Below are 16,997 nucleotides of genomic sequence, written 5' to 3' on the forward strand. Positions count from 1 at the left end.
CAAAGGCCCTATGGTCAACCAGATCCCCTCTAGTCAACAAAAACGAAGACGAAGTCTGAAAATGATTTAGTACGAGAGGAATTAGTCATGAAGTTTCCTGGAACCAAAAGCTCGGATATAGAGCTCGAACACAGAGGGCATGAAGACCAAAGTCTTGTGTGCAAATAGCCAAGTACTCGGATATAGAGCTCAACTCCCAAACATAGAGCCTCTGCATAGTACATACGAAGCCTCTAGGTATCTTACTTAGCCCGTCTATGTAAAGGTTCCATGGCTCATCAGTTATCACACAAATTAATTAATCCAAGAATAAAATCAATTGCATCATAAATTAGTGTGATTGATTGAAACATGGGCCAAGTAGGGAAGTCTAAATATGCAGACTTGTCTTCAAAAATCTGAAATGTGTTTACAAGACTAAGTCTAAATCTGCAGACTTGTCTCCAGATATCTGAAATGTGTTTACAAAACAAGTCTAAATCTACAGACTTGTCTTCAAAGATCTGAAATACCCAATGGTAAATCTTGCATCATACACAGCAAGACCAACCAGAGCTCCTCTGGTCCTTAAGGATCAGAGCCCCTCTGGACTCACCAACCAAAGGCCCTCTGGTCAACAAAAATGAAGACAAAGTTTGAAGATTGGATATCACATTTTGAAAAGGTATTCCGAGTCTTGTGTTGTTCTGATAGAATTCGAGTGGAATTGGCAACTTATAAACTTGAAGGTGATGCTAATCGCTGGTGGCAAGCTTGGAAGCAATCTTACGGAGGGGACCGATTTGTTGAACATTTAACTTGGTCGGGATTCAAAGATGTTTTCTATCAGCAATACTTTACTGCAGCCGACAAAGAGGCGTATGTTCAAGAGTATGCTACACTCAAACAGAAAGAAGATGAATCCATATCTAAATGCGTATCCAGATTTCTAAGATTGGCTAGTTTTGCGGGTATATGGCTGGTACGGTGAAAAATCAAGTTAATAAGTTCAAATGGACCCTCAACAGCAAATTCAGACCCAAAATTATCAATCAAAACTTCATGAGCATTGCCCAGGTCGTTGATGCTACGAGAAACATTAAAAGGGAATGACCGGACTCTATATTTTCCCGAGGTGATAGTGGTACAAAACGAAACAGAGATTCTTCATCTCAAGGAACTTCTAGTAAAGGTTTTTCAAATACAACTTCTCTGTTACGATGCAAAGATTGTGGTTTCGGACATCGTCTTGGCCCATGTCTTCGAATGACTGGCACTTGTTATAATTGCAGTTAGGTAGGTCATCTAGCTCGTGATTGTAAACGAGGGCCAAAAGATAATTCCAAAGATAGAGAGAAGCAATCTATTGCCGATGATCGAGTGTTCACACTATCAGCTGACAAATCTACTACGGGTATGGTTTCTGGTACCCTTTCTACTGACAGTAGAGAGGCATATGTTTTACTTGGTACAGGTGCTACACACTCAAATGTTTCTAAAAACTTTGAAGAAAATCTTAAATCATATGAACAATCCACCGAGTTTTCGTTACATATTACTACTCCTGTGGGTAGTTCAATATGTATACTTGGTCAATTCCCAAATTGTCTGTTGTTTACTGGTGATCAAATTCAAGAGGTTACTTTACTTCCGATGAAAATGGATCACTTCGATATCATCATTCGCATGGATTGGTTGTCTAAACACCAGGTGACCATCGACTGCAAAGCTACATAAATCATCTTCGGTGACGTCAATGAACCCAAATATGTGTTCCTGAGTGTTTTACTTGAGAAAGGGACTCATATTATCTCAAAAGTAAATATTCAAGCAATGATCTGGAAAGAATATAACGAGTTTATATCTTCACTTACAAGACCCTGAAGAGGTATGCCTTAAACTTGAAGATATTCCTATTGTTAACCAATTTCAGGATGTCTTTCCAGATAAACTTCCAGGAGTTCCTCCGGAAAGGGAAGTTGAATTTACAATTGATCTTGTCTCGGGAGCTGCTTCTATCTCAAAGACTCTGTATCGTATGGCTCCAACCAAAATCAAAGAACTTGAGGAGCAACTTGAGGACCTTTCTAATCCGGGTTTGTTTGACCTGGTGTATCTCCATGGGGTGCACCAGTACTATTCGTTAAAAAGAAAGAAGTATCGATGCAGTTATGTATTGACTATCATGAACTAAATCGGGTCACGATACGTAATAAATACCCTTTACCCTATATTGATGATATCTTCGATCAACTCCAAGAAGCAAAGTATTTTTCTAAGATCGACTTAAGGTTTGGATATCACCAACTCCAGATCAGAGATCAAGATATTCCTAAGACTTCTTTCCGTACTCGGTATGGTCATTATGAATTTATTGTTATGCCATTAGGATTAACTAATGCTCCAACAATCTTTATTGATCTTATGAACCGGGCTTTCAAAGATTATTTGGACGACTTTGTTATCGTTTTTATTAATGATATTCTCATATATTCAAAGTCGAAAGAAGATCACAAAACTGGCTTGTGTATTACTTTAGAAACTCTTCAAAATAAGAAGTTTTACGCAAAGTTTTCTGGATGTGAATTATGGTTACAACAAGTGGCTTTTTGGGCCACATTATCTATGGCGAAGGTATTAAAGTCGATCATGCAAAGGTTGAGGTTATCACTAACTGGCCAAAACCAACAAATGTTTCTGAAGTCTGAAGTTTTCTAGGTTTGGCAAGTTACTATCGACGGTTTGTCGAAAACTTTTTCTGGATCGCGCTCCCTATGACTAAACTTCAAAGAAGTTAAATTTGTTTGGGGTGAAGAACAGGAAAAGAGTCTTGAAGAACTGAGAAAGAGATTGATTACAACGTTTGTTCTTGCATTGCCATTTGCGTCGAGAGGTTTTCAAGTTTATAGTGATGCTTCTAAAAGTGGTCTTAGTTGTGTTCTAATACAGTACGGCAAAGTGATTGTGTATACCTCTCGCCAGCTCAAACCTTATGAAGTAAACTACCCTACTCATGATCTTGAATTGGTAGCAGTCATTTTTACACTCAAAATATGGCATCACTATCTGTACGGAGAGATTTGTGATATCTTTACTGCTCACAAAAGCTTAAAGTACATATTCACACAAACAGAGTTGAATATGCGTCAATAACGGTGGCTTAAACTTCTTAAGGACTACAACGTCTGAATTCCATATCATCCAGGAAAAGCAAATGTAGTCGCTGATGCCCTTAGCCGTAAAAACATTGGTAATGTATCGTCTTTAACCATTCAATACCATATTGCTTCAGATCTGGAACGTATAGGTATTACTTTGTGTTATCATGGTGGAGATGAATTTTTGACAGTTCGATTTTCGAGTTGATGATAAATGTATTATCTGGTTTTCTAATCGACTTTGTGTACCCGATAATCCTGAACTCAAAGAAGCAGTTCTGAGTGAAACCCGTAATTCACTGTTCTCGATTCATCTTGGATCCACTAAGATGTACCGAGATCTAAAGCAGTACTTTTGGTGGAATGGTATGGAACGAAATATAGCAGAATACATGACAAAATGTCTTACTTGTCAGAAAGTAAAGATTGAACATCAACGGGCTAGGGGATTATTACAACCATTAGAGTTTCCAGTTTGGAAATGAGAGCATATCTCTATGGATTTTGTGACAAGACTACCAAAAACTCAGAGATGACATGATGTTATATGGGTAGTAGTTGACCGTTTGACAAAATCAGCTCATTTCCTACCTATACATGAAACATACCCTGTTAGTAAATTTTCTGATATATTACAGCAGGAAATTGTGATATTGTATGGCACGCCAGTTTCTATCACATCGGACCGAGATCCGCGATTCACTTTTCGAATCTAGAAAAATCTTCACCAGGTTTGGGGTATGCAATTGACTATGAGTTCACCTTTTCATCTACAAACAAATGGAAAGTTTGGACGAACTATTCAAACTCTAGAAGATATGTTACATGCTTGTGCTCTTGAGTGATCTGGTGGTTGAGACAAGTCTCTATATCTTGTGGAGTCCACATATAAATAATAGTTGGCAAACCAATATCGGCATGGCCCCGTACAAAGCTTTATACAGTCGAAGATGTAGAACACCAATCTGTTGGAATGAAATGGGAAAACGAGCTATCGAATGACCCAAACTTGTCCGAATTACTACTGAACAAGTCAATATCACAAGACAGAAAATAAATTAGGTTCAATCTCAGCAGAAAAGTTACGTTGACAAGCATCGAAAACACTTAGAGTTTCAAACGGGTGATCACGTCTTTCTAAAAGTTTCACCGTTACGAGGTATTTGCAGATTCAGAATCAAAAGTAAACTTAGTCCGAGATATATTGGACCATTTCGAAATACTTGAGTGAGTTGGATAGGTGGCGTATCGTCTAACGATACCTTATCAACTGTCACATATCCACAATGTTTTTCATATTTCGTCGCCCCCCTAATATCATTATCACCCTCTCCACGTGATTGATTATTCGTTGGACAAAGTTGAAAAAGATTTTTCTTAATATTACATATATGTCTCTCACTTAAATAAAAAAACATTGGAAATAGAAATTCTAATCTAATTGATAAGATTAATCATGACATTCCCAACATAACTAATTGTGTTTTTCATCTCAACCAAACACTATATATATAACTTTATAAATAAAGGGATGTAAAAAGACATAAATGTCCTTATGTGAGAGACAATGGAGGCACGTAACATGTTCTTTATAGACTTATCATCGGAGACCTAAATCTATAACGAATTAGAAACCATGGTGATCTTCTATAGTATAAATGTATAACAAATGAATTGTATGGATCTCACTCGGTAATTTTCACTAAAAACACATTACAAAATATGTAGTTTACTCTAAATTTGATGAATAATCGTCAACATCTGTCCATGTGGTTTACGAGAACTCTAGCTTTTGCCGCTTAACTATCGAAACACCAGACGTCTATAGTTTCTACTTTATTATGGTTTTAGTCCTTGGCCTAACACGCGTTAAGGCTCTCTGTTAAGTGGCGTTATGTGACTAGCATGTTGAAGCATTTTGGTCATTTTCTATTTCATATTATAAAGTTTTTAATGTATAAGTGTGTAAAGAATATGTACAAGCATTTATTAATAAAATTAAACTTAACTTTGAATCTAGTAAAAAGCAATTTCGTTCGTATAGTCGGTGGGAATGGTGACTTTATCTTCTCCGATTTCATCGTCTTCACCTCAACCGTTACATGACCGCAAACATAACCTTGTCACCCACTGACCCACCAATCCATCACCTCCCCTTGTCTTCTTCTATAGCCCCTTGTGATCTGATATCTTCAACTGTCCAGCAAAATCAACATCCACACTATTTTTTGAAAGGCGACGGCATCTCTCAAACTTTTGTCACGACAAACAAAAGATGCACCTAAACTCCATGGTACTACCGCCGTATGCATGTCAAATTTATATATGCCATGATTATATCAAATTCCATACCATAAATCCCTTGTTTGAATCAAAGTCACAGTTTGACTTTTCAAAAAGTCCAACCATGTACTCTTTTCTTTTTTCACCTTTATTTATTAAACCCTCTTCATGATTCAAAATCTTTACATGTATGATTAGCAAAGCTTCTTTAAAATAAGATAAAGGAGTATAGAACATGGTAACAATTTATACCTTTACTTAGAACACTTGTTGTATTATCACAAATTAAAATTCATATATCATGTACATAGTATTTCGTTTCGGTAATTATTTTGACTCATTGTAATTACCATGAGTTGTTAACGATGTATCTTCTACGTTCTTTCTTACATTACCCTTAATGGATTCCAAATGATACCACATTCGTCTTTCTTTAGCATTGTATTGCGCTAACATGTGCCGGGTTGACTCATACTAGTTATAAGTTGAATTATATCAAGTCGTTCATTGCTTTGTTAATGATATCCATCATAATTCAACTTCATTATATTGAATAACTTTGACGTGTCAAGACACACATAATTAGGTTATTACAGCTATGAATATCACTACAACAAATTAGCGGGGCTTTTAAGGACGTTCAACCATCATTACGTATTAATTATAACAGAGTACTTAATGGAGCTAACAACAATTGTATATCCATACAATGACGTTACACTAAGTTGTTCGGACGAAATTAGACGACCTAACAAGTTGTATCAATGAAAGCGGACATCTTATCAAGATATAAATAAACCCTAATCATTTTAGTTTTTAGAATATATACATATAGATACATGTATAGTATACATTAATACATGCATATACATATAGAGGGAATATCATGCGAGAAGTAAACTAATTTACGAGAAGACGAGAAAGAATATGTGTCACATAATCCATTAGTTAAAAAAATACCATAAATAAAAGATAAAAATAATTTTAAAAATTAGAATAATTACCATTTTGAATTACATAAATCTGTAAAAATCTCATTATATTTTTTTAATTTATTTATTTTTTAATTTTAGTTAATTCATAATATTCTTCATCAAGCTTTATATAAATTTTTTCTAGATACATTTTTTTAATAAAAAATTTCACAATTTTCATCAAATATTATATTTGATATCCACAATCAATTCATTATCTTTTTCTCTATTTTTTGGATCCACGTTTCAAATCACATGTGATTAGTTTCGTTTTTACATATATCTATTACGTATCACCTTTGAACGGAGACAAATCGTTCCCTCTTTCTTATCTATGATGAAAAGGGTCGGCTAAGAATCGCAAATACTAAACAACCTGTTTGATTATCACTGATTCAACCATGGGGAAATAATATACTTGTGAAATTATTATGTTCTTTTTTTTGGCCTTCATTCACATGTGCATGTCCGCCAGCATCCTATGTTTCTGCCTTAATCAACAAAAATTTCCAAGCATAATGGACAAATCACATTGGCACATGCAGCTCTACATATATTTAAAACTTATAAGCCCAAGATTTCTTCGTGTAAACTTGCTATCAAACTCAAAAATGGACTGGTTCTATGGCTCTCTTCTGTCTCTCTTTGTAATCTTCGTCTCTCTAACACTTGGATTCCTATGCCACAAGAAAAACCCAACCGAAAACCTCGAGCCACCGGGCAGAACTGGATGGCCATTTCTAGGGGAGACCTTGGAGTTTCTTTCCACCGGTTGGAATGGTCATCCTGAAAAATTCGTATTTGATCGAATGGCAAGATACTCCTCCAATGTCTTCAAGACCTCGTTATTAGGATCAGAGGCAGCAGTCTTTTGTGGGCCTGCAGGCAACAAGTTCTTGTTCTCAAACGAGTATAAACTCGTAAGGATGTGGGTTCCGGAGTCCATAAAGAAGTTGTTCCCTTCCAAATCAAGCGCGGCTGAAGAAGCCATGAAGATGAGGAAATCTTTCCCAGTTTTCCTGAAACCCGAGGCTTTGCAGAAATACGTAGGTGTAATGGATGATATCACCGGAAAACACTTCTCAACTTCGTGGGAAAACCACCAAGTTGTCGCTGTTTACCCTCTTATTAAACGCTTTGCCTTTGTGATCGCTTCTCGGTTGTTTATTAGCGTTGAAAACCCTGATCACATTGCGAGATTTGCAGCCCCTTTCGACAGGTTGGTTTCGGGGATATTTTCGATCCCTATAGACTTCCCAGGAACGCAATTCAACAAAGCTATTAAGGCTTCAAAGCATATAAGAAAGGAGTTGATCGATATAATCGTGCAAAGAAAGAGTGATTTGGGAGAGGGGAAGGCTTCTCCTAAACAAGATGTTTTGTCACATATGCTGGTCACAAATGGTGATGGAGAGGATGCTATGACAGATTCAGATATTGCCAATAAGTTGATAGCTTTGTTGCTTGGTGGACATGATACTATTGCTAGTACATGCACCTCCATTGTTAGATATCTTGCTGAGCTTCCCCACATTTATGAAGGAGTTTACAAAGGTATGCATGAATCCCCTTTGAAATAATAGAAATAATTTTCACTTTTATCATAAAAAGACCATTTTTATGATGGATCCCAACTAAATGGATGATAACACCACTATGACCATTTATATATATATATATATATATATATATATATATGTATAGTTGTTTGGTTCTATAAACGTCACTCATATAAAGCAATTTATTAGGACATTTACAACATATTTGACGTCCTATAATACTGATTTTGTTGCAGCACGAATTCAAGCGTCTTTGTTATAACTAAAGAGACTCTTAAGTGACAGTTTAATGTGACGAAAACCCAACCAAACTCAGTCTCATTTTGTTCCTAATTAGTTAAAGAATCACAAGACTGAGTGTTCTTTAATTTTGGTTTAGAACAAATGGAAGTTGCAAAGTCAAAAGGCCCAGGTGAAGTATTAAACTGGGAAGACTTACAGAAGATGAAATATTCATGGAGTGTAGCATCTGAAGTGTTGAGGCTTTCCCCTCCTTTCCAAGGAACTTTCAGAGAAGCTCTCACTGATTTCACCTTCAATGGCTTCTTTATTCCAAAGGGATGGAAGGTATATTTTATATATATCATCTTCATTTATATATATATATATATATATATATATATATGTTTGGAACCTCGTTTTGTAGGCTCTTTTGGTAAGTAATCTAGACGGATTCACATATTCTGACCATGAGCAAACCACTCTGGTGACAGGGTGTGTTCAGTTAGAACCCCAAATCGACTAGACTTTGATCGTATAGTAATTAATGTGATGGTTCCACATATTCTCAGATATTTCATTGCTTTAATATATCTTAAGAAGTAGATGTTATATGATCATATGTTATATAACATCTCAGATATACTGGAGCACGAATGGTGTACACAGAAACTCTGTGTTCTTCCCGGATCCCCTGAAATTTGACCCGACAAGATTCGAGGGAGGTGGACCAGCTCCATACACATACGTACCGTTTGGTGGAGGAGCTCGGATGTGTCCTGGAAAAGAGTTTGCTCGATTGGAGATACTGGTTTTCATGCATCACATAGTGAAAAGGTTTCGATGGCAGAAAATCATTCCTGATGAAAAGATCATCGTCGATCCAATGCCTGTTCCTGCTGAAGGCCTGCCCGTTCGTCTCTATCCACATAAGATGTAAATTCGATCCTGTATGCCATATAGTTACAATAAATCTGGGTTCACGTTCAACATAAGAATAGTTTGATTGTACATTTATAAGTAAAATGAATGACAAAAATGCATCAAATTGTATACCAAGTTTGTACTAGTTTTTATTTAGCGTAAACATAAAAATATTTCGCTATTAGTGTAATAAACCATCATTTGTTTTTATTTACGGATGTTTTAACGAAGGCATCTTTCAGGAACGGATTTTCGAAGGCATTTTATCTAAGGAAAAATGCGTGAAATAGCAACCTACTTTCATAATTTTTTTATTATAACATTGTACTTTCAGTTTTTCTTATTACAGCAATGTACTTTCAAATTTTTTCTTATGAGGGCATTGTACTTTGAAAATTTTATCCATTGTAGTATTGGGTAACCTTTTGATATAAATTTACCTATTATACTAGGTTTTCATACCACCTTGTTCTCCACCTAGGATATCCACATGTGCCATATTGCTAATGTGTCATTTCTTAGTCGTAGGCCTATCCGACTATAGTTGTGACTCGAGCACAGCTTTCTGTGCTGCCCTTTCCCTTTCATGAGCCACCCTTCCCCTCCTCTTGTGTGTCAGCTAGTCCATTCAACCTTCTTTCGTTTTTCTTGTAATTCAAGTATCTAATGATATTCAACGTAGCAAAAGCAGGATCTGAGTCATCTCTAATCCAAAGAGACGACTCTGCTTCCGACCTCAAATCCCACAACTGTAGATCATTTGTTGAACGGGTGCTAGACTTAGAGCCATCCTTCTCCTGTATGTTATAGCCTCCTACCAATTTAAAAGTAAACATCTATCCATTAATTTAAACTGGGCAATCATTTAACCATGTAATCAAACCAAAAATCTAACCAGTGAACTTATTTTTCAGTTTCTTGTTCAAGTTTAATGTCCAAGATATAGAGAACAATGAACCAACCCTATGTATGGACATAATCAAATGAGAAACAAAAACTATTGGAGGATATTAAATTTGACCATATCTAATCCTTATTTTGTTGCCAAACTATTAGGAATTATCATTATAGTTTAGGGATTATCATTATAGCTTTTCTTATTTTTCTCTTTCAATCTAGTATATGTATCTTGATAACCTTTGAAGGAAAATTAATAGAAACCAATTTTCTCATGGTACCAGAGGGGATACCTCTCATATATTCAAAACCCTAAAACTGCCGCCTGATCATGGCTGACAGTAAAGAAAACACACGCAAAAACGAGGGCGAGTCCATAGAATCAAACTCACCGTTCTATATACACGCTTTCGATTATCCTAAACAAATGTAGGTAAACGAAGTATTGACCGACTACAATTACAATGATTGGGCACAAGAGATGACGAATTTCTTGTTTGCCAAGAACAAAATTGGCTTCATCGATGGGTTAATAAAGAAGCCAGAGAAGACTGCATCCAATTATATGGCCTGGATGCGTTGCGATGCAATGATAAAAGCCTGGCTCACTACGTCAATGGAGAAGGAAATACGTAGCAGTGTTAAGTATGCTAATAGTGCTGCGGAAATTTGGGATGACATGAAGGAGAGGTTTGGCAAAGAAAGTGCACCGAGAGCCTATGAGTTGAAACAATCGCTCACGATGACTCGACAAGACGGGACTTCCATCTCAGCCTACTATACTAAATTGCGTGGCCTATGGGACGAAATACAATTGGTTTTACCGATTCCTCGCTGCACGTGTAAGGGGTGTATGTGTGGGCTTGGGAAGAAACTTGTTGAACTCAAGGAAAAGGAAAGAACATACGAATTTTTTATGGGTCTTGACAGTGAATTTTTGGTGATTCGGACTCAGATTTTGGCAATGAAACCAACACCAAGCTTAGGGACGCATTATCATCTAGTTGTTGAAGATGAGCAACAGAGGGTTGTTTCCTTTGCTAAGAAAACAACTCAAGAAGCAGTTGTTTTTCAAGCTTTTGTTCCAGCAAAACGCGAAGCAGCAAAAAAAGGGGGGGCAGAAGGTAGACAAAAGCTCCTTCAATAATAAAGCTGAGCATTGCAATTTTTGTGGAAGAGACGGGCACAACCGAGAAGGATGCTTCAAACGAATTAGGTACCCTGAATGGTGGCTTGGAAAAGCAAAAAGGGAGATGACAAAGCCTAAAGCTGCACTTGTTGAAACTAGTTCGAGTCCTTTCCCAGGAATAACAGAAGAGCAATATAAGATGTTTGTTAAACACTTCAGTGGTGACGATGGTACCGATGGCTCATAAACGAAGCCGAGAGCAAACATGGCAGGTAGTTTTGAATTAGATTGTGATTGAGTTGTTGATTCGGGAGCAAATGAACACATCACTTTCAAACATATTTGCTTAAAAATATGACAACAGATGCCCACAAGACACCCATCAGAATTCCTAATGGCGATGACATTCCTGTAACAGGGAAAGGTGAACTTCTTTTAAAGGGAACAACCATGTTAAAGGGAGTACTGTTTTCACCCAATCTCAAATGCAACCTTTTGTCGTTCGTCGGTTAACAAGAGATCTACATTATGCTGTCACGTTTTTTCCTGACTTCTTTGTCATGCAGGGCTTGGGGTCGAGGAGCTTTATTGGAGCGGGTAGGTGCAGTAGAGGTCTATACCGATTGGGGGGGAATAAAGGGTGAAAGAAAGGCGATGATGGTCACTACTGATACATGGCATAAAAGGCTCGGCCATGCTTCCAATGTCAAACTTTCTCGGGTTAATTCTCTTACAAGTATTTATTTTGATTCAGAAAATAAAATGTGTGATTTTTGTATGAAGGAAAAATTTGCTAGACTACCTTTTCCGATCAGTTCAATAAAATCTAAAGAATGTTTTGATTTAGTGCATTGTGATGTATAGGGTGCGTATAGAACACCTTTCTTATCAAGGGCGACTTACTTTTTAACTATTGTCGATGACCATAGTAGAGCGGTTTGGATTTACTTGATCAAGCACAAACATGAAGCAAGCATTTGCTTAATTGATTTTTACAACTTGATCAAAACTCAATTTGGAAAATCCATTAAAACAATAAGGTGTGATAATGGAGGTGAATTTACCTCAAATTACATGCATGATTTCTACACGAAACAAGGGATTATCTTATAAACAACGTGTCCTCACACCCCCACAACAAAATGGGGTAGTTGAATGAAAGCATCGACATCTTCTTGAAATTGCTCGGGCCTTAAGGTTTGAAGCAAGTTTACCTATCATATTTTGGGGTGAATGTATTTTGGCTGCAGCCTATATCATAAATAGGTTACCATCCCAAGTTTTAGACAACATAACACCCTATGAAATTCTTTTTAAGGATTCCTAACTATGAGCACATGAAAGTTTTGGGGTGCTTAGTCTACTACAGAAACACGAAAGGTGACAAGTTCGAACCAAGAGGTAAAATGGGCGTCTTTATGGGTTATCCTTGTGGGACTAAGGGTTACAAAATTCTCGATATTGAGCAAAGAAAATTATTGTGTCAAGGGACGTAAAATTTGTGGAAGAAGTGTTTTCCTTTTCTGGTATTGAATCAAAGGAAGAAATCATGGAGGATGTTTTTTTTTAGAATATATATGAAGCTGAAATAAACCAAAGGAATTAAGCGAAAAGGGGAATAATTGATGACACTAATCAAGCTTCACCAATTGAAAGAGACAATGAGGTGGGTTCTATTGAAGGCCGTGAACAAAGTTCTCCACAAGAACTTGATCACAATGAAGGAGGTATTGGTCTGCATGAAACAACCTCAAATATGCATGACACCATGCAGAGTGAAGCTGGAGCTGAACAAGTCGATGGAGTTGAAAATATTAGGGAACGAAGAACCAGGTCTCAACTGAAGCATCTAGATGACTACGTTGTAAAACTTCCCCCCTCGATAGACAACTCACAGCCTCCCGTCAATCAAGCGTCCTCCACGGTACATCCCCTTGCTCACTACATCTCTTATGATAAATTTATTGAATCTCATAAAGCTTTTTTAGCGGCCATCAACTTCCACGATGAGCCAAAGAATTTCTATCAGGCATCACAAGATCATAATTGGAGGGAAGCTATGAAAAAGGAAATTCACGCTCTTGAACAAAATGAAACTTGGATTCTTCAAAAGTTGCCACCTAGGAAGAAAGCTTTAGAGTCCGAGTAGATCTACAAAGTGAAACACAAACCAAGTGGAGAAGTCGAACGGTACAAGGCAAGGCTTGTTGCAAAAGGTTTTACTCAAATGGAGGGTGTGGATTACCACGATACGTTTGCCCCGGTTGCAAAATTGGTGACTGTGAGAACACTACTTGCCTTAGCCATAAAATGAGATTATTCATCAACTCGACGTCAACAAAGCATTCTTGCATGGTGATCTAAAAGAAGAAGTGTATATGAAAATTCTTCAAGGATTCTCCACCAAGGAAGAAAGGAGAGTGCGCAGATTAAAGAAGTCGATATATGGTCTGAAACAGGCATCTCGCAACTGGTATCACAAGTTTACTACTGCACTTACTTGACTTGGATGCCATCAGTGCAAGGCAGATCATTCTTGTAATAAAAAAAAGGTATTGTTAGTCGTTAAATTTCAAGGACTTATAGTGTAAAGCGATCGAAGTGAAGGGTTTAGACCCTAAAATTGAATGTAATTTAATGACAGGAAACTCAATGGTCATGAAACCTACGACCATTTATTATGGCTTATCGTTTCATATTTCGTGAAACCGCCAATGGGGCTTAGTATAAAATGGGAGTTTGTAGCTTTATGTGTAGTTTAGGGTCATGAAGGAGAACTATTGTGAGAAAAGGCGACGGTAGACGCTGTAATGAGAGTTGACGGTGCTCTATATCGTAATTAGTTTGGCCCCAATCGGGGAGACGCTAGTCGCTTCAAAGTTCGATTTGGGCTATGCCATGTATTGTGAGTTACACGTGATTTATTTTTAAAATGGTTGCATGCCTTATTATCCAAAAGTTGTTTGAAGTTTCTCGAGATTTTTGATATGCTATATATGCGTGAAAAGTTCGATATTTTTATAATATGTGTTTTGAGTATTTGTRTGTCAATGGGGATGTACTACAATATGAATTTGTAAAGACGAGCATGCTTTGTGATCTTGTCTAAGCCGTAAGTGCGAACATGCTGTGTGAGTTCGCCAGGTAATGTTGTGTGAGGTAGACATCTCCCATGACGCTGTTGCTTGGTGATGTAGACACGCGCTAAAATATCTTTATTTTGTGAAAATCATTATTCTTATCAAGGCATGCTAAATTTATGAAGCTTCGTGAAAATTGTTTTTTTATAAAAGTTGTTGTTCATGCATGTAAAAGTGGATTCACTGGGCCTAAGGCTCACCCAAAACTCTTTTAAAACTTTTTCACCCAGGCGGCTATTAGACTGGAAAGAAAAGTTGGATAAAAAGAGAAATAAGGATTAGCATCAAAGAAGGACATGTGTAGATTAAGGCATTGTTATATCGAACAAAGTATGTTCGTCAAGATTGTAAGTTTAGATGGTGATATAAATTGTAAGATTAGAAATTTTATTTCCGCTTCAATGTAAGTGTTTGATCTTGGGATACTATTTTGATATATTTAAGTATTCGAAATTTTGGGATGTTACAAGTGGTATCAGAACAAAGTTTAAGTGAATTAGGTTACTGAAATCTAAACTTAAACTGAGGATGGAAGATTTTATTATTGATAGATGTGTAACTAAATATTGATTTATAGTGATGAGAGTGGTGATTTAAGTTAATTTGGGGTTAGTCTTAAACCAAATTAAAGTAGAGAAATCGTTAGATGGTTTAATATTCTTGGATATAATGACATTAATAGAGATGTGTTTATGCAAAAACACATGGTAAGATGAGATAAAATAGATGTAGAGTGGCGTTGGTGGATAAAGTTTTGGTGACAAACTCCCACTAATTTGTTTTAGTGGGGAGAGAATATGTTTAGCTTTGAGAATATATGAACTCAAAGTATTGATGATATAGTGAGTTGATTCATCATTTATTTGCATAGGCAAATTTCGAGAATGAAATTTTGTTAAGGGGGAAAATTTGTAATAACAAAAAAAGGTATTGTTAGTCGTTAAATTTCAAGGACTTATAGTGTAAAGCAATCAAAGTGAAGGGTTTATACCCTAAAATTGTATGCAATTTAATGACAGGATACTCAATGGTCATGAAACCTACGACCATTTATTTTGGCTTGTCGTTTCATATTCCGTGAAACTGCTGATGGGGCTTAGTATAAAATGGGAGTTTGTAGCTTTATGTGTAGTTTGAGGTCAAGAAGAAGAACTATTGTGAGAAAAGGCGACGGTAGACGCTGTAATGAGAGTTGACTGTGCTCTATATCGTAGCTAGTTTGGCACCAATCGGGGAGACGCTAGCCACTTCAAAATTCGGTTTGGGCTACGCCATGTATTGTGAGTTACACGTGTTTATTTTTAAAATGGTTGCATGCCTTATTATCCAAAAGTCGTTTGAAGTTTCTCGAGATTTTTGATATGCTATATATGCGTGAAAAGTTCGATATTTTTATAATATGTGTTTTGAGTATTTATGTGTCAATGGGGATGTACTACAATATGAATTTGTAAAGACGAGCATGCTTTGTGAGCTTGTCTAAGCCATAAGTGCGAACATGTTGTGTGAGTTCGCCAGGTAATGTTGTGTGAGGTATACATCTCCCATGACGTTGTTGCTTTGTGATGTAGACACGCGCTAAAATATCTTTATTTTGTGAAAATCATTATTCTCATCAAGGCATGCTAAATTTATGAAGCTTCGTGAAAGACCTTGGGAGCTTAAAATATTTCCTAGAAATCGAAGTGGCTCGCACATCGGAAGGCTTGGTCCTTAGTCAAAGGAAGTACACCTTAGACATTCTTGAAGATAGTGGCCTTTAGGGCTATCGACCTAGTTCATTTCCCATGGAACAGAACCTAAAGCTAGATAAAAAAGATGAGGAAGCGAAGGTTGATGCTAATCAATATAGAAGACTTGTAGGAAGACTTCTTTACTTGCAAGCCATGAGACCGGACATAGCCTATTCAGTAAATGTTTTAAGTCAATTCGTGGCCGATCCAAGACAAAACCATATGGATACAGTTACTAGAGTGCTTCGCTACCTTAAAACCCTACCTGGGCAAGGTATTTTATTACCAAAGGATGGAGGTACCAATCTAGTTACATATTGCGACTCGGATTGGCTTGGGTGTTCTCACACTCGACGTTCAAGAACTGGCTACTTACTTCTTTTCGATGGAGCCCCAATCTCTTGGAAGTCCAAGAAACAATCGGTGGTCTCCCGATCTTCAGCTGAAGCAGAATACCATGCCATGGCGACAACGGTAAGTGAAGTTTTGTGGGTTTGATGCTTACTTTGTGAGTTGGAAGCACCCCCTATTGGACCAACTCCCCTCTTTTGTGACAACCAAGCAACTCGACACATTGCCTGTGATAACCGGATCCTGGTTATCATCTGAGGTAATTAATACGTGATTATTTGTTAAATGATTATGTGATGGCATGATAAATTGATATATTTGATCATGTAAATATGTGAAATTTTATGCATAAATATATATGTATTATGTGAATATGTATATATATATGTGTGTGTAGGAAGTGCATGATATATATATATATATATATATGTTGGACCCGTAAGGGTCTACAAGAAGAAAAACAGTTTGTAGAAAGAGGGGGGATGAATACAAACACAATATTTTCAAATTTAAAATATATATTGATAGAGAAGATCAATACATATTTTACAAGATTGTTTGCGGAAAGATAAGGTAATAAAAACTTATCTAAACAATCTTTGGTTACACACAAAGCTTTAGCAATTACAAGAAAAGAAGTTGCTAAGAGAA

The 16,997-nt window shown here is 36.7% G+C and overlaps 2 protein-coding genes across 2 annotated transcripts; both read left to right on the plus strand.

The window, feature by feature from the left end:
* Positions 1 to 7,005: 7,005 nt before the first annotated feature.
* On the plus strand, positions 7,006 to 9,112 carry LOC112501106 (beta-amyrin 28-oxidase-like). Its single transcript, XM_025104762.1, has 3 exons — positions 7,006 to 7,948; positions 8,333 to 8,520; positions 8,813 to 9,112. Exons 1-3 carry the CDS (start codon positions 7,006 to 7,008, stop codon positions 9,110 to 9,112), a joined length of 1,431 nt encoding a protein of 476 aa, XP_024960530.1.
* A 1,362-nt stretch (positions 9,113 to 10,474) lies between these two features.
* Positions 10,475 to 11,369, plus strand: LOC112499989. Its single transcript, XM_025103248.1, has 2 exons — positions 10,475 to 11,117; positions 11,236 to 11,369. Exons 1-2 carry the CDS (start codon positions 10,475 to 10,477, stop codon positions 11,367 to 11,369), a joined length of 777 nt encoding a protein of 258 aa, XP_024959016.1.
* The last annotated feature ends 5,628 nt before the right edge of the window (positions 11,370 to 16,997 follow it).

This window comes from Cynara cardunculus (genome assembly GCF_001531365.2).
Source record: "Cynara cardunculus var. scolymus isolate 2C chromosome LG 17, CcrdV1, whole genome shotgun sequence".
NCBI lineage: Eukaryota > Viridiplantae > Streptophyta > Magnoliopsida > Asterales > Asteraceae > Cynara > Cynara cardunculus.